The sequence below is a fragment of the Anabrus simplex genome, chromosome 1, assembly GCF_040414725.1.
Source record: "Anabrus simplex isolate iqAnaSimp1 chromosome 1, ASM4041472v1, whole genome shotgun sequence".
NCBI lineage: Eukaryota > Metazoa > Arthropoda > Insecta > Orthoptera > Tettigoniidae > Anabrus > Anabrus simplex.
In genome coordinates this window covers 1,577,688,261-1,577,712,478 of record NC_090265.1, presented here as the reverse complement: position 1 = coordinate 1,577,712,478, position 24,218 = coordinate 1,577,688,261, and the positions used below count along the sequence as shown (strand labels likewise).

At 38.5% G+C, this 24,218-nt stretch overlaps 1 protein-coding gene across 2 annotated transcripts in view; it reads right to left on the bottom strand.

Moving 5' to 3' along the window:
• The window catches only part of hep (hemipterous), a 390,680-nt gene that overhangs the window by 152,036 nt on the left and 214,426 nt on the right, over positions 1–24,218 (bottom strand). For both annotated transcript variants that reach the window (XM_067138172.2, XM_067138174.2), the window contains exon 8: positions 19,734–19,979. In XM_067138172.2, coding sequence (XP_066994273.1) covers positions 19,734–19,979 — 246 coding nt within the window. The remainder of the gene's footprint in view (positions 1–19,733; positions 19,980–24,218) is intronic.

Here is a 24,218-nt window from a genome sequence, read left to right as displayed (position 1 = left end):
TCAGCGGGGGTGGGGGCTTGCTTGAGCTTCAAGAGAGTGGTTTTAATTAGGTTGATAATTTCTCGGAACGAAGGGTCTTTCAGAATTTTGAAGAGCTCCATGAGGTCGGAGGCTTGTGAAGTGGAATTCGGGGGGGTGGGGGCTTGCTGGGGGGGGGGTAGATGAGGTCCTTTCTCAAGGATACTGTAAAATACCAATATAAATGGTCCGTTATTGGACATTATAAATTTTCCAGCTACCTCATTCCTGGTTGCCAGCGTTTCGTCCTCGTGTGCTAGGTTGGGCTCATCAGTTGGTACCTAGTAGCCTACGCAGTGGCCTTCACGGTATGCACTACGTAGCGTCTTGATAGGTGTACTAGGTACCAACTGATGAGCCCAACCTAGCACACGAGGGCGAAACGCTGGCAACCAGGAATGAGTTAGCTGGAAAATTTATAATGTCCAATAAAGGACCATTTATATTGGTATTATAAATTTACTCGTTCAGGACAAATATTTCAGATTCCCTATGAGAATCAACATCTATATCATCTGAAAACCAAGCAGGCATCTATTTTTGGTAAAGAGACAAAGTCTCTCATAGTGCATTGGCACTGCAGGTGACTCCAAGTAGCCTACGCAGTGGCCTCCATGGTATGCACTAGCCAGCGTCTTGGTAGGTGTACTAGGTACGAACCCAACCTAGCACACGAGGGCGAAACGCTGGCAACCAGGAATGACTTAGCTGGAAAATTTATAATGTCCAATAACGGACCTTTTATATTGGTATTATAAATTTACTCATTTGGGACAAATATTTCAGATTCCCTATGGGAATCAACATCTATATCCTACTGTAAAAGGCTGTAAAGGTCCCCAACATCCTGAAGTAAAATATTATAAACAGCATCAAGCTAGAAAACTGAACCCAAAAGAGGCTAGCAAAAGGAAAGTAGAAGGACAGAGAAATTTATATAATTTTGAACTGTGTCAGACGTTCCTGACCACTATAGATTTCAAATGGGTAATGTTGGTGAAGGAATACATTTGCTGGACAAATATGCAGAAAAGTTCATCACTGATGATTCTGGAGTAGAAAATATTATTACAAAGAATGAAACGCACATCACTGAATCCATCTTGATACTGCTTTTGAGAGGATGGCGCATAGATAAAGTTCATAAAGGAGCTTGTCGCCTATCACACCATTACTTTTATTGCTACCTAAATGCTTCACTGGGACTTTGTACCAATGGGTTTCAAATGGACTAGGACTGTTTTAACCCATAAATGAGGTGACCCAGATAATATCCAGAACTGGAAACCAGTGACAATTTACTCAATTCTTTGGCAAATCAGCAAACATGTGAATGATAAAATGTTGAACTCCGTTCCAACATAATGGTTTCATATTCTATCCAGGGACTTTCATTAATACATCCATTATAAACAAAAGCATAAACGATGACAAAATTAAGAAGAAAGATTGCTGTATTTTTTTTCTTGATATTTCTCAGGCCTTTAACAACATACCACATTAGCATAAAAAGCAAACACTTAGGCCTAACACTATTGCTATATCATCTAAACTTAGGACAATGGTTGTAAATCTTTTCATTGATAATTCAACCAGCAAACAGATAAATAAGACAAACAGAAGGTACTGTCTCTTTTAAAAGAGGTGTGACACAAGGAATTCCTCTTTTTTACTATAGCCTACTATTCATCAATTTACCAGTCAACTATCTTCTGAGAGAATTTGCCCAGGAATATGTATACATGCTAATTCCAGAGGCAGAAAGTTTGATAGTACTTTGTGTTTGCAGATGATATGATTCTTCTGTGCAAGAATAAAGCTTCTGCTGAGCACCTTGTAGATCTGGCCGCAATTTCCATAGTAAAAATTGGGCTTCGAACAAATAATAGTAAAAGTAAAGATATTTATATTTTTAAAAGTCACTTGAGTTCCATTGTCTTCACTACTCTAGGTGGGAACAAAAATATGTGTATTTTCTCACATGCGATCTAGGTGTAACTCTTCAAGACAAAATTAATTTCAATCACTGCCCTGTCGCAGAACAGCTCAGGAAGAATTTAAAGTAACTGGTTAGCTCACCCCTTCTCATTCCTGATTAGAAATTAAATATACTTAACCAGTATACTTGGCCACAGCTGGTACACCCGTTCCAGTGAGCACCTCTTAAAAACCTGACAGCAAAATTTCTCAGTAACACTGACAGTCATAAAAAGCTTTTTTTTCTTTTTTTAAAGAATCTGTTTTACGTCCCACCAACACAGATAGGTCTTATGGCAACGATGGGACAGGAAAGGACTAGGAGTGGGAAGGAAGCGGCTGTGGCCTTAATTAAGGTACAGCCCCAGCATTTGCCTGGTGTGAAAATGGGAAACCACGGACAACCATTTTTAGGGCTGCCGACAGTGGGGTTCGAACCCACTATCTCCCAGATGCAAGCTCACAGCCGCGCACCCTTAACCATATGGCCAACTCGCCAAGTGAGCACTGTTAAAGAAATTATTATATTGCCAACAGATGCCCTAGATACTATGATCTATGCACCATGCAGCCTAAGAGGATGTGTCTTTATAGCATAATGGGAAATCTCCATTCAACAACATATAAATGCAAAAGGTTGATGGCTGAACAGAACCAATATATTAAAGTGACCAGAGAGCTTCAAGCCAAAATTAATCACTGTCTCCAGCTCTTGCCACTCTCCAAACAGCAAGCTGAACATCTCAAATATTCTAATGCTAAATCCATCCAAAAATTGCTTTGTGAAGATTCTTTCAGAAACTGGACTTTGCTGGCATCTAAGGAAAAAGGAGTAGTGGAGTAGTGTTCTTTTCTCACTGGAAGAAATGCAAATCCTGGGTGAGCAATAAGAAAGGAATGCCTTGTGTGCAATGGATGGAAGCAATTAAAATTAAATGCAATGCCATCCCTGTTTAATCTTCTTGGAAGGAGCCCTGAATACATCCCTTTCAGAATATGTCATGAGTATGAAACGTTTCCTCATGTATTAGGGTTCTGTCCTAAGGGACGGCTAATGAGAATTAATCGCCACAATGCAGTGTGTTCTATGCTCACCGGAAGCTTTTGCAGACATCACCTCAAAGTCTATAAAGAATTTGGGTGCCTCTCCGAAGATGGATCAATACATCAATCTGACATTATATTGATCGACCAAGCTAAAGGAGCGGTTATGGTGACTGACCCAACTATAATATATGAGGATAACTAACACCAGCCAAAAAACATCTGTGAAAGAAAAAGGCCATCTATGAACCATGCCTTGAGGACCTTAAAAACAGATCCAGAATACAAAAATGGGAAGTGGTTGGTCAGATAATAGATGCAAGAGAGACTATACTTAAAGAAACTCTGAACTTCTTGAGGAAGATAAAAACACCTGAATCTACCAACCACGCTATAGCAGACTCGGTGTTAAAATATTTGTTATCAATTATCAGACATAACATGTATTCCATGACATGACTGTTTATGTTAAATGCTTAAAATTTCAATAAAGTAGAGGACAGGAGATTCAACAGATAACCCTCATGCTCGACACCAGATAAGAACCTGCTTGCTAGAAAAATAGCAATAAAACACAGAAAAACTTCATAATTATTGTTCTGTATGAACTGATTGGGAGGGTGATCGATTTGATCTTCTAACAGGGATGGCTACATTCTAGATATTCTCTCTTATTCTTTTTATTACTAATAATTTCCTTGTTTTAGTGACGTTATCAGAAAGTGCATCTGATGCTGTTTTTTGTGGGGGTTTTTTTGCTAGTTGCTTTACATCGCATCGGCACAGGTAGGTCTTATGGTGACGATGGGACAGGGAAGGGCTAGGAGTGGCAAGGAAGCGGCCGTGGCCTTAATTAAGGTACAGCCCCAGCATTTGCCTGGTGTGAAAATGGGAAACCACAGAAAACCATTTTCAGGGCTGCCGACAGTGGGGTTCGAACCTACTATCTCCCGAATACTGGATACTGGCCGCACTTAAGCGACTGCAGCTATCGAGCTCGGTGAATTTGTTTTTAGCATGCCTCGTAATTCATTAGCTTTTCTGAGTACATTACATTTTTCAAAGCTTGAGTACAGAGGTTGTATCGGAATAACTGTTCTTTCAAAAGTAGAGTGCTGGCAACATAAGCAAGGCGCTGGCAATGGGGGTTTGCAAACTGTTAATTTCGAAGTAAAGCTTTCAGGGCTTTTGCCTTACAGATTCACCAAACCTATACATAAACAAGATAAATCTAAATAAATTACCAATATGAAATTCCCACCCCAAAAAAGTCGGCATACTAACTCTGACATTCGTATATTACACAAAATTATACATCCATTATCAGTATAGACTGTTATATCTTTCAGCATTCAGTCAGCATGCCTCTGTGAATTAACAAACTGTTTCCACAATTCACTATTTGCAACTAATTCTGAGGTGTCATTTAGTTCCACATCCCTTATCTTTAAATCATTAACATCCCAGCCTAACCATCACTGCTTTGATCTCCTCTACTTCTCTTAACTCCATGGCTGAGACCATTCTTCTCTTAGGCAATCAATTCTCCACCATTTGCCTCACATGACTCCACCACCAAAGCCAGCTCATACGCATAGCTTCAGCCAGTGAGTTCATTCCTAACTTAGCCTTCAGCTCCTCATTCTGAGTATCCCCCTGCTATAGTTCCCATCTGTTACTACCAACAATCATTCTAGCTATTTTCATGTCTGTTATTTCCAGCTTATAAGATATCCTGAAGCCACCCAGCTTTCCTTTCCATATAGGAAAGTTGGTCCAAAAATAGAGTGATTATGCAGAATTATTATCAATACAATAAACTGGATGCATCCATCTGAAACTCTTCCTGAACTTTGGACTACCTGAAAGTCACTTAATAGGCTATGTGTTGGGGCCGACAGATCAACAGCTAGGGTTTTCCTTGTACTTTCCACAATGAATTGGAGGCAATCAATGTCCCATCTCATGAACTGTAGCATGTGTCCATTAAGGTGCACAATGGAAAATCTGGTGAAGGCCACAGCTAATGCCTGTGATATGCTCATGTATTGGACACATAACATAGTGCAACCATAATTTTTGCAGTTTCCTAATAAACCTATAATGTTTGGTGGTGTTACCTGAGGATTCAAGCAACCTCTGGGCTAATTACTTGATAAGCAAGCTATTTAATTTTTTTGAGAGTTCTATTTGTTCAGTCCATTAATCATTTTATAAATTACCATAAATATCAACATGTGTACTTTTTCTTTCTTTGAGCCAAGCGCATTTATTGTATTGAGTTAATCAAGTAAGTATCAACATTAATCACCCTTCCTTTGCTATATTCCTTTTCTCGAATCATATCATGTGTTTCATAAGTTTTTACTGCTCATAGCGAGGCTGACATAATTTCTTGAGAAACTAGTCTTGAACAAATTTCTTTGAAATCAAACAATTTTCTCAAACCAAGTCATTTGCACCTGTCTTGGCCTAAAAAGAATTGTCATCCTTTGTCAAGTCTACCTGTTTTACTTGTGGAGTACTTTCAATTGGAGTCCCTGTAAGCTTTCCATCAGTTCATTGACGATTCATGTACTCGGCATATTGGAAACTGTTGAGAGTATTTGTTGTGCTAACCACATGTAACCTTGTAAACTGCAAGCTTTTGGTCTAAGCTGCAGTCACTTGGTTTGCCAAGAACCATCAGGGCTGTAGCGCCATGTGGGGAGGATAGACATCACAAGATAATACAAAGCTTAAAAAATTGGAAATGTTTACAGTGGAATGTACATTTTTCAATCATTTTCTCTTAAATTCTGTTGCCCGTGTTACTCGAATCGTAGGGGCCCGCGGAAATAATTTAGATGAATGGAGTGTGTGGCCGTCCACTTCTTTTCACCCCTAACCTAGTCCTATGCGCAACTGTAAATTTTCCATTATAAATATGGTAGGAACTGGCCAGTTGAATGGATTATTTACAAATCAAATTAGGTTGGATTAGATCTATTTACTGTCCATATATATACAGTACCCCCACACCCCACCCCAATATGCACTCTGTGTGTGCGCGCGCGTGCGCGCGCGCGCGCGATGCAAAAACACATTATATAATATATTAATATACAGTATATTATTCATCTACTATTTATCATATGGCTTTTAGTACCAGGAGTGCCCGAGGACATGTTCGGTTCGCCTGGTCCAGGTCTTTCTATTTTACGCCCATGGGCGACCTGCATGTCTGGATGTGGGATGATGATGAAGACGATGATAATGAGGTAGGGAGAGGGTGAAACCCATTGTCGGCATGTAGCCTACTCCTGTCGAATTACACCAAGGGGTCTGCTCAAAGCTTTACGTCTCCATACGATGGACAAATCACCACTAACAGCGTCATATACCCTCACTCCACGTGAACATTGCAGAGAGGTTTAGAAATGAATTCAGGCTTTTGGTATGCAATCTAGTGATTAGAAATAGCACCACCAAGCAAGTGGTCATTTGGTTTGAGTCATGTAGCTATCAGCTTGCATTCGGGAGATAGAGGATTCGAACCCCACTGACAGCAGCCCTGAAAACATTTTCTGTGGTCTCCCATTTTCACACCAGGTAAATGCTAGGGCTGTACCTTAATTAAGGCCACGGCCGCTTTCTTCCCACCCCCAGCCCTTCCCTATCCCATTGTCGCTATAAAACCTACATGTAAGTGTGATATAAAGCCAATTGTAAAAAAGAAATACCACCAGCACTTCTAACCTGTCGGCCAAAAATTTGATGGTGAATATTTTTTTATGACCAACGGGACTCGAACCTGCTAACCACAGTGTCAGACCAAGTTTACTTCACGCCTTTAATGACTCGAACCTGCTAACCACAGTGTCAGACCAAGTTTACTTCACACCTTAATGATCATAGCTACTAGGCAGGTATTGTACTGAAATTATATTAATAAATGAATAAAGGCTTAAATCTACCAGCTGTGAACAATTAATAAATGTCTTCTTTGAAGGCTCTAAAGACTTGCTCTCTGTCATGAACTGGACTGCAAGAGCATTAAATATCATTACACTAAGGTCAAATTATAAGTTGAAGGATAATGTCCCCAAATTGTCTGATGACTTCAGTAAGATGAAAATATTGTAAACCAGTCACATTAGATAGATATAACAAGTACCACAGATTTAACTGTATGGAATAATATATTCTATATATTGATGATGATGATGATGATGATGATGATGCTTGTTGTTTAAATGGGCCTAACTTCTAGGTCATCGGCCCCTAATGGTACGAAATGAGACAAAATGTTATGACAATTTAAAAATCCATAATCCTCCACTGACCAGATTCAAAAACGTGAGGACGAAGAATGAATGGATGGATATGAAGTTAAAGCAATCAGTGGATCCGACCCACAATGCCCCACATTCCCAGAAATTAGTGTTAAATAATAGTATTAATGACCAAGGGACTGCTTCTAAAGCACAATACTGAATTGATGATGCTTGTAGTCAAAACGGGTCCAAAATCCAGGTCATCAGCCCCTCGTAATGGTACTTATCGCTAGGAAAATAGAACTATGCTATTTGTTATGTTGCGGTTCTAATCAAAAGAAGCATAGACACGCGGTATTCCACACATTATGGTACTACTCACAGGTAATGAAATTCGTACATGTAACACAGACCTATGGTATTTCGTACACTACAGCACTATTTACAGGCAATGCAAACCTATGGCATTTCTCACATAAGTGTTCTAACCACAGGGATCCGCACTATCCCATGATGCTCCTCATAGGCAAGACAGAACCATGGTGTCGCACATCCCATGCTGTTGCTCATATAGGGGTACGAATCACAGGTACTGTAAAATGCATCCTGAGCCACACACTGTTGCTACTAATCACAAACCTATTTTGTATCTAACATAGTGGTACTACGCGCAAGTAGAAGCGACCCATGGTGTTCCCTGCGTGATGGTACTAATTACAAGTAGTCTCATGGTTCTAATTTGATCATCCCTTGGTCGCCTCTTACAACAGGCAGGGGATACCGTTGGTGTATTCTTCGTCTGCATCCCCCACCCACAGGGGGTATTGTATATATTAAGGAGCTGCTTGACCGAGGTGGTAAAAGTGTGCTCAGTTCACCTGGAAGGGCTCTGGTTCAATTACCCATCAGGAAGTTCAGAAATTTGGCCCTGAGGTTCATTCAACCTACATAAAAAAAGAATACCACGTTAACTCCTGGAGGCCAAGGCGGATGCATAAAGGGCTAACCACTCTATTCCCCTAGTGCTAAGATTACTTACAGTGCAAGATTTTTCACTACTTTTTGTTCCAAATTTTGGATATCAATAAACACAGAAATTATTCTAAATCAAAAATCATTGGGATACAACATTTTTCAAAGCTGAAAATAAACCACAACATTTGTTATTTGAAGGATGCAAAAAGCTCTCTAACCAGGTTTAGAAGATGTTTTCAAAAAAGGTTTCAGCGGCTTTAAACAAAAGCATCAGAATTAATTTTCTGTAGAGGGAAAATGTTACTGATCTTGAAAACTTGTACATTAGCAGTGACCATAAAATATATGAGTGCAAAATAGTTGCGATAGCACACCAGGCTCTATATAAATATTTAAAACAAGTCATCACAATTTTTCAGTGCAGTATTAAAGACACCTTCTTCTACCTAGCTTTTCCCCAACTAATTGGGGTCGGCACTATATGGAGATTAAGCCCAGTTTTGTGGTCAGATGCCCTTCCTGAAACCAACCCCATGTTGGGGGGGCATGTATTCAATATTGTGTGCTTCTGCAGAGGTTTGCAGTATGGTGTGTTGTATGTAGATGAAATTGTGTATTAAGATGAATACAAACACCTAGTCTCCAAGCCAGAAGAATTAACCAGACGTGGCTAAAATCCCCAACTTGGCCGGAATTGAACCCGGGAATCTCAGAACCAGAGGCCATTCCACTGATCATTCAGTTAAGGATGTTGACTACAGTTTTGAGATTTATACTAAAATTATGAAAAAATGTCACAAAGTTCTTCATTTTACACAGAGATGTATAATTTGATAGGTTGGGTCGATGACCTAGATGTTAGGACCCTTGAAACAACAGGCAATTTGATAAGCTGAATAAAAGAGCAGCCAGAGTCAGTGCATAGACCTCTGTATAAGAAAAAACTTGTATTACAATATTGTAAATAAAAAAGTTATGAGTTTTTTTCTAAAACTATTCTTTGCAGCTGTATAGTCCCAAACCACTTACAATAAAAACCACATTATTTAACACATATCAGTAAATTTAAAAAACCTAAACTAGAAAGTTACTACTGGGCCTTTCAATATCCCATAACATACTGGGAAGAAAATTAAATAATCCTCTCAATTTCATTGTGAAGTTATGTATCAAAGAAAATAACAGTTTCAAAATAAACACAAAAATTATCAACAATTTTACAAGCAATTCTATCTTGAGAAATAATGTCTATTGCTAATAAGGCTTTTACAGTACAAAAGGTTCTCAAGATATTATTACTAAGGTCATAAATATAACATTTTTAAAAAATCTTGAAAATCAACAGGAAAAGGGCTTGCAAAACTATCTTAAACACAAAATTAGGAACACACAGAAAAGGACTAAGTGGCAAGCTGTATTTCTAAAAAAACAACATTTTTAGCACTGCACAAACGATATACACACACATAAAATAATAGTAAAAATTTGCATGTTGGGCAGGCAACACATGTGTAAGTACTGAGACATCTAGAGACTTTATACATAAAAAATTTAAAAAAACCTCTTTAAACATTTCTCACGCACTGAAGACCTCCAGCAAACCAAATTCCTCCCACTAAGAACAGAACACACAGCATAAATTAGGCCTATGCTGTAACACACTATGCATTTATATGAAACAGATGGAGAAAAGCTACTTACCATGCCAGTTTACAGAAATAGAGCACACAAAAAAGGAAATTCACATGATCTCCACCTGTTTCCTATGCATATATTTTCTCTTGTTAGTTGTCTTACCCAAACATGGATAGAAATACTGTATGTCACAAATCTATGAAAGTAGAATGATAAGTAGAATTAACAATTTAATTCTACACATTGAGGGTATTCATCATCATCATCATCATCATCATCATCATCATCATCATCATCATCATCATCATCATCATCATTTCCCTTTATCCAGCTGCAGCCGGGTAGGGGCAAATATGGTTCCTCTCCACTTTCTTCGGTCTTTCCACCACTCCTCCTCCAACACTGTGTCCCAGTCCAGGTTTCTTTCTATAATGCTGCATTGTATGGTATCCTTCCATCTCAATCGTGGTCGTCCACAGCCTCTCCTTCCTTGGATTTGCATTTCCATCACCTTCTTTGGCATTCTTTCGTCGCTCATTCGCTTTATGTGCCCAAACCATCTTAGTCGGCTCTTCTCTATTCTATCATTAATTTTTTCCACTCCAATTTCTTCCCGGATTTTCTCATTCCTTATTTTGTCTATTGAGGGTATTATAAAAAAAATTATAAAAATAATTAAATATTCATCCTGTATCTTTTCTTATTTTCATGTTATATCAGAATACTATTCACAGCAAACTCTGCTGTTACAAACATTATGCATACAGGCACCATCCCGATGTCATTACTAAAAATACAACGCTATGTCAGAGGTGTCAACTATTACGGATTGTCCGTAATTATTACAGATTTCACCTCACTATTACGGCATTACGGTCAAAGGGGAAATTATTACGGAAAAGTGGTATTATAAAAAAATCTAAGAAAGAAAAGGGAAGAAGGAAAAATGTCTAATCCATTCGAGCATTACTGCTCAACCCTCCTCGTTTCAGTACTTGAGAGTTGACGACGATACTCATTCGATCGTTACTTCCTTTTGTTAACTGTGAGCGTTGTGAAATTCTTTGTGAATAACGGAGCTCTACTGTGCTCTTCTCTAAGCAATGTTCTAAATAACGTTGTATTTGCAGCATTAAGTGTACCTGACAGAAACTCTCCCACTGGAAAAGTTACTGTATCAGTGTTGTTACGAAAAACCAGACCATTCAAAATGCCTTATGGTTCAAAGGATGAAAATGTCATCACATGGGAACGGATGCTTTAAAAGAAACCTACACTGAAAAGCACCTGCTGGGTATGAAACAAGCTACAAAAAATGTTTTATGACAGAACTAACTGGTAATGTGCAAACTGTATTGTGTAATATGAAATAGTTAAGAACAGATTGCTGCCAGGAAGGGCAAAACGAGGTGTCATTATTGAGAAGGGAGTAGCATGCTTTGGATTTGACTTGAACATATTCTGAAGGTACATGTGGGGAGGGATTACTGATAACCCACTTTCAAACGTTGGCACCTCTGCTATGTAATCCATAAACACCACAACAAAGTAACATCAAAAAGCAAAATGAAAATTGACATCTTGGAAAGAGGCTTTTAAAAAGAAGTATATAAATGAGACTTCACTATGAAGCAATAATCCATACTTCTGTATTAGTAATTTGTATTTCACAACACTCTAGGGTTTCCTTAAATGAATGGTCAAATCAGCCTATAAAAAATATATATATATATCTAAAAACACTCAGGAAGTTGGCCTGCAGCTATAGCTTTGAAAATTAACAAGTGAGAATGAATTAGAGGTTTTACCATTTTGGTAAAAAGGAATCAGCATGCAGTCCAATGGTGAAGCTGTAATGAATACCATATTTATGAGGACGGTTTGAAAAGTTCTCGGAATCACCGCTAAATGTCAGTGCTAGAGCAACAAGGTTCCCGCACAATAATCACACATCCTTTGTGAGTGAACACGTGGCGCGTAAGTGTTCTAGTTGCAGGAGTGTGGTAGTCACGACTCTTTGTTGCTGTTCCCGCGTAGTGATTTGTGACAATGGAAAAAACTGAGATTTGACCAGTGATTAAATACTTTGTAAAGAAAGGTATGAAAGCAAAGGAAATTCATGCCGACTTTCAGAACACACTGGGGAACTTTGCTCCTTCATTTTCAACTGTTGCCAAGTGGACCAGCGAATTTAAATTAGGTCGGGAGAGCTTGGATGATGATCCGCGTAGTGGACGGCCAAAAAGTGTTACGACCCCAGAATTTATCGCAAAAGTGCATAAAATGGTCATGGAGGATCGTCGACTGAAAGTGCGGAAGATTGCTGAAGTTGTAGGGATGTCTTCTGAACGGGTATATTATATTTTAACCGAAGAATTGGGTATGAAAAAATTATCCGCAAGATGGGTGCCGTGACTCTTGACATTGGACAATAAACGCACCAGATTGGAAATGTCCGAACAAAGTCTGGCCTGTTTTCAGTGCAACCAACAAGATTTTTTGCGCCGGTTTGTGACTACAGATGAAACTTGGGTCCACTACTATACCCCAGAGACAAAATAGCAATCAAAGCAGTGGAAACATGCTGATTCACCACCACCAAAAAAAGCAAAGGCAGTGCGTTCGGCCGGAAAGGTCATGGCCTCAGTTTTCTGGGATGTAAAAGGCATTCTGCTGATAGATTATCTTCCTACTGGCCAAACAATTACAGGGCAATAAAAATTACCAGAAAATTAGTGATGGGCTAAAGAAATTTCTCATTTTATGTGTTATATTATGGTGCAGCTCCATGGTCTAACTCATTAGCATGCCAGCCTTTACTCCAGGTTTCCTGGGTTCAATCCTGGCTGGGGCGGGGATTTTTATCTTCGTTGGTTTTTTCCCCCAGCTCAGGATTGAGTGTTTGTGCTCCCTTCAACATTAGATTTCACTGCATGTATTGCCCCACTCTCACAAGTGGTCAGGTAGCCCATGGGCATCAACTCAAAATACCTGCAACAGGCTTCTCCAGAGGCCACATGTCATTTTAATATACAGTATATCGTACAGTAATAGTTGGTGGGGTGGTGTGCAGTGTGCATATCAAGATGGGCACAAACATCCAATCCCCGACTGAGAGGAATCAACTGTATGAAATTAATATCCCCGGCTCGGCCAAGAGTCAAACCCAGGGCCCTCTGAACCAAAGGCCACTATGCTGGTCATTCACATGGGAATGGCTCCATGGCTAACTGGGTTCGATTCCCGGCAGAGTCGGGAATTTTAACCATAACTGGTTAATTTCGCTGACAGGGGGGCTGGGTGTATGTGCCATCTTCATCATTTCATCCTCATCATGAAGTGCAGGTCGCCTGCGGGAGTCAAACCAAAAGACCTGCATCTGGTGAGCTGAACTTGTCCTCGGACACTCCCGGCACTAAAAGCCATACGGCATTTCATTTCAGCTGGGAATCAGAACCACATATTATGTATAAGAATTGATCATTTCCCTCATGTTACGCCATAAATACACTTATACTTTTTCACTTGCAATTGAGAGTCAAAAAGATCCGATGCAAGTGTTTATGTACCTCTCTGTCAATTTACAAAGGTAAAATTAAGTGTATCCTCCTAATTCAATACATCATATAATTCCATCATTAGATGGAGTAATCAAATTCAAACATGTTTCGACTCGTTTGAGCCATCTTCAGTAAAAAAAGGGGGGGGGGGGTTGAAGTAATTTACTACAAGCTAAAAATGTGCCAATAAACATAATGAAGGAACAAACAACATAATGGAAATAAAAACAACACAATATACAATATTTACATCATCATATGGAACTTACTGGCATAGGAGTGGCAAGGAAGCGGCTATGGCCTCAATTAAGGTACAGACACAGCATTTCCCTGGTGTGAAAATGGGAAGCCACGGAAAACCATCTTCAGTGCGGCCGACAGTGGGATTCGAACCCACTATCTCCCAGATGAAAGCTCACAGCCGCGCGCCTCTAATCGCATGGCCAACTCGCCTGGTGTAAGAAATTGGTAAGAGAAGATACGAAGCTGGGAAGAATTTACACAAAAGACGGAAACAGATGGAGGTGACAGTAAGAGAATGTTGTATGGAATTATACGAAGTAATAGGAAAGAAAGAGTTTATTACAAAGCTGATGAAAGAGAAAGGTGGAGAGTTGATAACACATCTGGAAGAAATACAGAAGATAGCAGGAGTATTTTGACAAATTACTGAATGTCTGAAATTGTGCAAAGGAGACGGTAGTAATACAGTGTGATGACTCAAGAACAGAAGATGATACAACCATGTTAGAGGTGGAATTAGCAGTCTGTAAAATGAAAATTGAGAAGGCACTGGGTATAGATGAAATTAGTGAGGAAATGATAAAGGCTGCTGGACCTGCTAGACTACAATGGGTGTATAGATTGTTAAAGTGCATATGGAAGCAGAAACGTGTGCCAGAAGACTGGGGAAAAGGAATAATAATAACAGTCTTTAAAAAGGAAAAAAAAAATGTGTGTGATAGCTATACAGTAATCACATTCTTATCACAAGTGGAAAAAATACTGGAAAGAATATGAGAGAGGAGAATGGCAGAAGGTGTGTTGCAAGAGGAACAGTATGGCTTTAAAAGTGGAAGATCTACAGTGGACCTAATCTTCAGCATGAGGCAATTAATGAAAAAGAAGTGGAAATCTGGAAAGGATTTGGTCATGACATTCATAGATCTAACAAAAGCATATGAGACTGAATTCCTGGAAATTGACTTTCCATTCATTTAGTTTCACTCTATAACACACTTAAAATCCCACAGGGGAAATGAGCATAAGCATGCATCATATTATATTTTTGCGCTTTGATATGTGCGCAGCTCTACGAGTGTCAGGTGTCTTGGAGTCACGAGGCTTCGTGCAAACTGACTCTGGTGTACAGAGTCGATGGAGGTGACACAGACGATTCTAGCCTTCAGTTGCACAGATCCCTCCCTACCTTGTGGATAGTCATAACAAACATTATATCTATAGATTTAATTGTTTCTGAGAAAAGTGTGGCATGTGGAACTAAACGAGGTCACAGAACTAGTTGCAAATAGAGCATCGTGGAGATACTTAATCAATTCACAGAAGCCTGCAGATAGAATGCTCAAAGGCAATAAGTCCGAAGAAAAAAAGGTGTGTGTGTGTGTGTGTGTGTGTGTGTGTGTGTGCGTATATGGAAGCACGTAAAAGAGAGTTAAGAACAACGGCAGGGAACGAAAATACATTTTAAAATGTAAATTAGAAATACAATGAAAACCTGCGTACCTTCTATTACGGAGCAAGCAATTTGACCAATCTACTACGGTACGAGAATAATTTTCAAAAACGCTGCCTTACATGACAGGTTATAACTGGCGTAAGGAAATGTAATCTCGAGATTTTAATCCCAATTAGGTATTGATATTGAAGATCATAGATTAAAATCACGAAAGCATGACATTAATCGTTGTCCATAACTCTTAAGACTCCCCTTATTCGGCTTTTTGGAGATAATCAGCAGACGCAAGCATAGGTAAATAAGACAATTGAAGTAAGTTTCATACATCTGACGATAGATAGCACCACACTCGAAAGCAAGAAGTTGCTGAAAATCAGTCTAGCCAACTTCGTATATCGGTGTCTAGCTCCGGGTAGCTACCTAGCGCTTGCGCGGAGGTGGTTGGACGCAAGCCGAAGTACCAGCCGATTTACAGCTCCAGGTAGTTTACCTCCCGGGCAGCTGCCCGCCACTTTATCAACAGATGGTAGAACCAGCCCTTAGTAGGGAATTCAGAGATTCAGTAGATGATTGCCAGGAGTTGGAAACCGAAACAGAAGATAGAGAGGGAGAGAGACAGAGGGAAACAAGAAGCTTCTCATTCACAAATGAAGATATCGATACCTTAAAGCACAGAAGTGCCAAGTCCAGATTTCTTAAATTGTGGGAAATGCAAAACCAATGTTTCAAACTCATGTTTCGATATCAAATGATGTATTATTCTTTGGTGGTACTGACTTTTTAGGTATAACTATCTCGCAGAAGTGTTTTTCTAATCAGTTTATGTTAGAAATTTGAATACATTCTTTCTAAATGTGATTATTTGTGCTGATGTCAGGACATGGCACAATTGAGCACTTGTTAATGCAGTTTTATTGGACATAGGATAAATTACTGTCTTTTCTTGTAAAATGATAAACCAGGTCAGAAATTCAATAGAAGATACATTTATTTATCTAAATTTAAGAATACATACATTATGGAACGTAGGATTATTACTAAATAGAATTTTTTCAGTAAGATCAAATCAAAATCAAACTTCTCCTACATTAGAAACAACTGTGTTATGGAACCATTTTTGCATACAGGTGCTATTTTCATGCATCGCAGCAAGAGAAATTGAATTTTGCACTGATTTTCAATCCAAAGGGTATTTGCTATCCTCTAGTCCTCTTCGTTTACCTCATCCATTCTTAAGGCTGCCCAAACAGCTTCTTCATGAACTCCCTTTGACGAAGGTAAACTGTTGTAAAACTCCTTATATTCAGCTGGGATGAATCCAGTTTTTAACATAGTTAACAAATCTCTCCTTTTTTGAAGTGACATAGGTAGCAGCTGTCTGTATTTTGGTTGAAGAGTGATTCCATCCCATTTAATGCTCGTAGGATTAACCTGCATTCACGGAATTCATCCTTCACAGAATACTTAAACTTAACCGAGTTGCTACGTTGTGTAAAGCGAAACCACTTTATGTGTAACCAATTGATATTTTCGTGCTTGAAATTTTTTTTCTGTTGTGTATTACGCATTTTGTCAATGAATCTAAATCGTAAATGCTGCTGTAGTCCCGTTGGTGTACAATGTAAGGGTGTGGTTTCTTTCTGGCCATTTCCATGACAATTCTGTACTCATAAGGAGTATAAATTCTTCTATGTTTCTCACCCTTTCAATTGTGGCATGAATGGAATCGGCCTCTAGGTAACTGTGGCCACTTTCCATAAATTTTAGATCCAGCATTTTCAGATTGGGGTGTAACCTCATATTCATGGCATATAGTAGAGCAGATACCATGCTTTGGTTCCTGTTCTGCCCACCACATGCATCTGCACACAGGATTAGATGCTCAACTTCTGGAATTAGATATGCTATGTAAGAAAGTAGACAGCTCCCAATTTTAGGACTGCCATTTTTTCCGTTGGTCTCATCCCACAAAGAGCAAGCTCCATTTTGCAATGAATCATAAACTGTAAAATTATAAAGAGAGAGCTTTCTTTTATAATAAATTTGGCAATCACCTGCAAAAGGGATTTGAAGTATGGCCTGAAGATCAAAACTTCCACATACTAATTTTGGGTTATCAACTGCACTTTTAGTGTCTTCATCTTTCATTTCCCGAATTTCAAGTTTACGACTGATGTGGTCTATATAGTCCTGATTGGTTGTAGTGGTTTTAGTGCGTTCTGCCTCTTTACACTTAGAGCGTTGGTCCTTTTTGGGAATAAAAATTGCTAATGGTGGTTCAAATTGTTTGAAAATAGATCTAAACACACATTCTGACAGTGACTTAAACAACAAGAAGAACAAAACAACACAATCAAATGCGCACTTGAAATCTCAAAGAATTGAAGTCGCTTGGACTTGGAATTTCTGTGCTCTTACAAATAAAGCACGCGTGGAGATGGCATTTTTTAATTTTGCGACTTTATATAGTTTTTTCATAGATTTGCACAAGGAATTTGAGTGCACTTGAAGCAGCTCCCCACAAGGTTTCCTACAATACCAATATGTCAAAATCACAAAAAATTGGACTTGGCACAATTGTGCATTAAGGTATCGATATTTTCAGAGAAATCCAACTGCTTCAGCAAGGAAAAGCAGCAGGAAATGATCAAATTACTGGGGAGGTGATAAAGACAATGGGGTGGTACATAGTGCCTTATTTAAAATTTATCTGTGACTATGTCATAAATAATAGTGTAATACCAAAGGAATGGAAGGAATCTATAATAATACCAATTTATAAAGGAGAGGGTGATAAAAGGAAACCAGAGAACTACAGACCAATCAGCCTGACCAGTATAGTTTGTGAAATACTGGAGAGTTTAATATCGAAGTACATCAGAGGGATATGTGATGATAAAAATGGTTCATGAGAAGCCAGTATGGATTTAGAAAGAAATTTTCTTGTGAGGCACAACTAGTGGGATTTCAGCAGGACATATCAGATCAATTGGATTCAGGAGGCCAGTTAGATTGCATAGCCATAGATCTTTCCAAAGCCTTGATAGAGTGGAACATGGAATATTATTAAAGAAATTGGAGGGAATAGGATTGGACAGAGGGTTACACATTGGATAAAAACATTTCTAATTTCAAGGATTCAGAAAGTCAAAGTAGGAAATAATGTATCGCAGGAAGAGAAAGTTTGGAAGGGAATTGCACAGGATAGTATAATTGGTCCGTTACTTTTCTTCATCATCATCATCTGTTTTCCACTCTAGTTGCCCAGGTGTGGTTTACGAGCACTCTCCACTTCTGTCTGTCCATGTACCACTCTTTTCTCAAGATGTAAATGATTTAGGGAATAATATAACATCAAAAATAAGACTGTATGCAGATGACATAATTGTTTATAGGGAAATAAATAACATTGAGGATTGTTCAGAATTACAAAGGGACCTTCAGAGTATCCAACAATGGGTTGAAGAGAATAATATGAAGGTTAATGGAGGTAAATCAACTGTTACAACATTTACAAACAGTTTTAAAACTGAATTTGAATATGCTTTGGACGAGGTAGTTATCCCAAAAGATGGCAAGTGCAAATACTCAGGTGTGAGATTTGTAAGTAATTTGCACTGGAAGGGTCATGTGGATGACATTGTTGGGAAAGCATACAGATCGTTACGTGTCATAATGAGGCTACTTAAAGGATGCAACAAAGAATAGAAAGAGAAAAGTTACATAAGTATGGTTCGTCCATTATTAGAATATGCATACAGTGTTTGGGATCCTCACCAAGAATACCTAATAAAAGAAATAGATAGTGTGCAGAGGAAAGCAGCAAGATTTGTAACAGAGTCATTATGCTACTTAGGTTCCAGAATGGGTTAAAAAAAAAAGGAAATATATGCAATGTAAATTTTAATCTTATACCAGTTGTATAGTATCATTTGAAGTAATTCCACATACTGTATATCAGTTGACTATATTTGTAAGTAGTACAGGAGATATTATAAGTAGAATTTTGTAAACAATATAAATTTATTAAGGATGAGCTGTGTTTAATAGAAAAAATTGTTAGTGTAAATTGTATAATATTGTATTATGGGAAAATTTTCTTCTCTTGTTAATTTAATATTTAGTGCTTGACAATAATGTATTTTAGTGTACCATTTGCCACCGAGGTAGACACCTCATTTGCAAATAAAGAGATTTTGATTTGATTTGAATTACAAGCATATCTAACTTGGTTACCAAACAGTAGGCAAACCTGTACTAAGCAAGCAATCTTGAAATTTAATATAATACAGATACAATTTATAACAATATCTGAATTCTGCCTGTTCCTAAAGTAAACAATAAATGCAATTGTCTTCTGAATTTTCTGTTCCCAAGTCTAGTAAACTACTGTAACTACAAATAATATTTGAGAGATATTTACAAATTAAAACATACTTTTAAAAAAGGTGGGGAAATGTCCCAGTTTTACACAGTACCATGAGCCAATAATACATTAATACTGCCCAACATGCTAGATGAATGTAGGAGATAAGAGAGAGAGAGAGAGAGAGAGAGAGAGAAATGCCCTACCCGACAACTCGGTTCTCGTCCCAGTCTGCATCAGCACTAGGTTGCACTGGTTTCCAGAAGCTCTGTGCAGGTATAGACGAAGAGTTTTCATACGAATTCCTGGCACTGGGATCAGACGCTAGCCTTAGATTTGCAGGAGTACCACCATTCGATTGCTTCACTGTTTCCGAGAGTGAACGATGATGATGACTATGGAAAGGAGGAGGATGTCGCCTTGTCGATGGCGAAGCAGGTGCTGGAGTTAACCTACAAATTACCAACATCTGAAAACTATCTAATGGCATACAACATCAATCAATAGAAAACATCATTTATAATTTATTACTCTTTCATTACAAAGTGAACAAACAAAATACTGAAACACACAAAATTAGACCTGAAAAGATATTATTTGTTTGTATAATTATTATAAAGAGGAGTATCAAGGAAGAAAAGGATAAATGTTAGGGAGAGTTTACCAACAAAATTGAGCAAGATATTCGAGGGAATCAGAAACCATTATACAGAGTAATAAATAGAAAATAATAAATCAAGAAAAAATCAAGGCATTAGAGAGAGAAGATGGATCCATAGTACATGATGAAAAGGGTCTTCAGAAGGTGATGGCAAAGTATTTTGAAAAACTTTATAATGAGGATGACTGCTCGGAGGAAGAAGAAGAAGAAGATAAGAAAATGAAATTAATAGGTGGAGAAAAGGAAGAGAACCCAATAACATGGTTGGAACTTGAAAGGGCAGTGAAAGCAATGACCATAGGTAAAGCAAGTGGAAAAGACGAATTCAATGCTGGTATGATTAAGGCACCAGGAAGCATTGGACTACAGTGGCTATACCGAGCCCTCAATGCCATATGGAAGGATGAAAGGATACCTGAAGATTGGCAACAAGGAAGCAATGTACCATTGTTCAAAAAAGGAAATAGGAAGAAATGTGAAAATTATAGAGGTATAAACCTATTATCACATGGGCTAAAAGTAATGGAGAAAGTCATAGGCAAAAGACTGAGGGATATAATAGAAACACAGTTAGACCAAATAGATCAGCAATAGACTTGATATTCACAGTGCAAACGATAATGGAAAAATATCTGGAAAGAAACAAGGAAATCATCTTCGTATTTTTGCATTTGGAAAAAACTTATCTACAGTTAAAAGAAAACATGTATGGGAATGCCTACTGAAAAGGAATGTACCAAAATAATTAATTTACAACATAAAAATGTTGTAAAATGAGAGTAAAAGCAGTGTACAAGTGGGGAGTGGTGACTGAAATATTTTATACAAAAAAAGGTCTCAAGTAAGGAAGTGCACTGTCGCCATTATTGTTTATAATATTGATGGATGAAATCATAAAATGTGTAAAACAGAGTATCAGTAGTGATGAAGTAAATGCTTTGGGATTTGCACATGATGTGCTTTTTATTTATTTTATTTTTTTTGCTATTTGCTTTACGTCGCACCGACACAGATAAGTCTTATGGCGACGATGGGATGGGAAATGCCTAGGAAGTGGAAGGATGCGGCCGTGGCCTTAATTAAGATACAGCCCCGGCATTTGCCTGGTGTGAAAATGGGAAACCACGGAAAACCATCTTCAGGGCTGCCGACAGTGGGGCTCGAACCCACGATCTCCCGATTACTGGATACTGGCCGCACTTAAGCGACTGCAGCTATCGAGCTCGGTACATGATGTGCTGATTTGGGGAAAGGGATAAAAGGAAGTACAGGGGAGACTGGACGTTTGGAATGAAAATCTGAAGGAGTCTGGAATGGTAATTAGTAAAAAGAAAATTGTAGTCATGCACTGTGGAAAAGAGAAAAAGAGAAGCCAAGTGAACATAGACGAATAACGGTTAGAGAATGTAGAACAGTTTAGATATTTGGGTAGCACTATTAATGGAAGTAATTAAAATCAACCCTGAAATTAATAACAGCTACACCATTTTATCATCAAGTCAGAGAGCTTTTATGGGAAGACAAAGTACCCAAAAGAACAAAATTAACATTATATACTTAAACAGTATTTCATACCAATTGTAACATACGGACTAGAAACGCTGGTAACTAATAAGAGACAAGATAGTAAGATTCAAGCAATAGAAATGAAATTTTTAAGAACATTGGTTAAAAAGACAAGAAGAGATGGAATTCAAAATATTAAAATCAGAGAAGAGCTAAATATAGAACCGTTAGTACAGAACATACCTAAAGCAAGACTGAGATGGTTCAGCATGTAAAAAGAATGGGAAAGTAATGGGTAGAAGGAAGGGAATTGGAAAGAGAAGTTAAGGGAAAGAGACCAGTTGGAAGACCGAGAAGAAGGTGGCTGGATCAGATTTGGAAGGACATTAGAGAAGCTGGATTGGATGTGGCAGAAGTAATGGACCAGGAAAAGTGGAAGGACAGAAAGGAGTGGAGGCGGCTTGTTAATCACACCCGGGGAACTGGAGTGGGACATTGATGATGATGATGATGATGATGATGATGATGATTATTATTATTATATATAAATTTTAAAAAGTCATCCTCGCATTAAAGTTATACATAGATTTTATGAATAAGTTTAAAGGTAAGAGGTGTGGAACTAAATGAGGTCACAGAACTAGTTGCAAATAGGGGATTGTGAAGTACATGGTTAATTCACAGATGCTTGCAGACTGAACTCTGAAAGGCATAGCAGTCTTTTATGATTATGTATGTATATACTGTTCAAGGGGATGAGTGACAGACAGAAGCTGAATGCATGCTGCATCACGCACAACACATGGTGGAAACATTTCATGAGCGAGGTTAAATGAGGAAGTACAAGAATGAATACCTTCATGCAGGAAAAGCAAAGTTAAGATTCACAGCGGGGGGAAAAATATTATCACGAAGGTTGTGAAATGTTGCTAGGAAGGAAAGACCAGACAATAATTTCTAGAAACTTTAAATTTGCCATATTAACAGGGTGGTGAAGTACTCTGATAAGAGCCCAAGTTGAATTGAAATAAGTATCAGGATTTTGAATATAACATCACACAAAATCCATTCAGTTTTAACCTTCAACAACTCAAATATATGTATTCTTTTTACAGTCTTGATCCATTAGGGCAAAAACAAGTTGGAATCCCTACCTCAGTGATTAATAATACTACTGACATGAGGTGTCCACCAAGTTAAAAGCCTCATATTACATTTTATTAATAATAAAAATAAAAAAAATAAAAGCAAGCCAGCTTGTAGTTTTATGCCACTACTGATAAACTGATCATATCCACTAAATCTGAACCACAACAACATGACATTTCAAAAATCACATGTGCATTGGTGGGGATTTTGATGAGGCTGTCTTGGCAAGATGCAGATGTTTATGCCATGGCTCCCTACGATTTATCTCTGTGTTGAAAGAATATTACTATCTCTCAGCTTTGATAATATTTTGGATGAATAACCATGTACAGAATATATGTGCAGAGGAGGAGAGAAGAAAGTTACTAATTCTATAAAACTATGAAAATCTGATAAGATGGGGTCTAATGCATTTTCACAAGCATTAAAAGCAACAAACTACAACCTGTGACAATAAAGTTCGGTGAATAGTCCTGTACTATCAACATAGATGAACAATACACGACAGTGACTTTACTGTCCTTCGAAATTGTCCCCTCCCATAACTATGCACTGCTGAGATTGGCGATACATGTCCTGGAAACTTTGGAAGAAGGCTTCCTTTGGGATGGTGTTCAAAACGTCGCTCCCTCAGGTAGAAATTCTTTGTGGATAATGCCATGACTATCGAAAAAGGTGATGAGCATCGTTTTGATGCGTGACTGTTTGGCTCTGACCTTTTCCCAAAGAGGAGATCCTGGAGAATGTCATTCCATGCTTTGCCGTTTCGTTTCAGGGTCTACCTGAGACACCAGGTTTCATCCTCAGTGACGATAATGAAACAGTTCAAGAAATTTGGCGTCGCATTCGCCATTTTGACAAAATCCTGTGAAGTCTCTAAACGTGCCTGCTTCTGATCGTCAGACAAGCGATGTGGCACAAGACGAGAACACGGTTTCCTCTTCCCTAACTTCTGGGTAACGATTTGTCACACAGGTTCACGGTTAATCTGCAGTTCATCCACTATCATGCGCACAGTTAATCACCGATTGTTCGTGATTAATGTCCTCACCTTCTCAATGTTTTTGTTACTGACGGCGGTCGCCGGTCTTCCGCTACGGCAGTTGTCAGAAACACTTTCCCGGCCTCCTCAAAAACGGGCGAACCTCTCGTACACACGCTTCAAGGACAGTGCTTGATCTTCATAAACATGTACCAGCATCGCATGCGTTTCTTTCGGTGTCTTGCCAAGCGTAAAACAAAACTGTACATTGATCTTTTGGTCGTTCATGTTCCTGTTCACAGTTCAGAACCAACGCACTGTGTCAAACAAGTCTTACACAGCACACACACGATACTCAACTGAACAACGTTGGGAGCAAGTGGTCAAAACCTG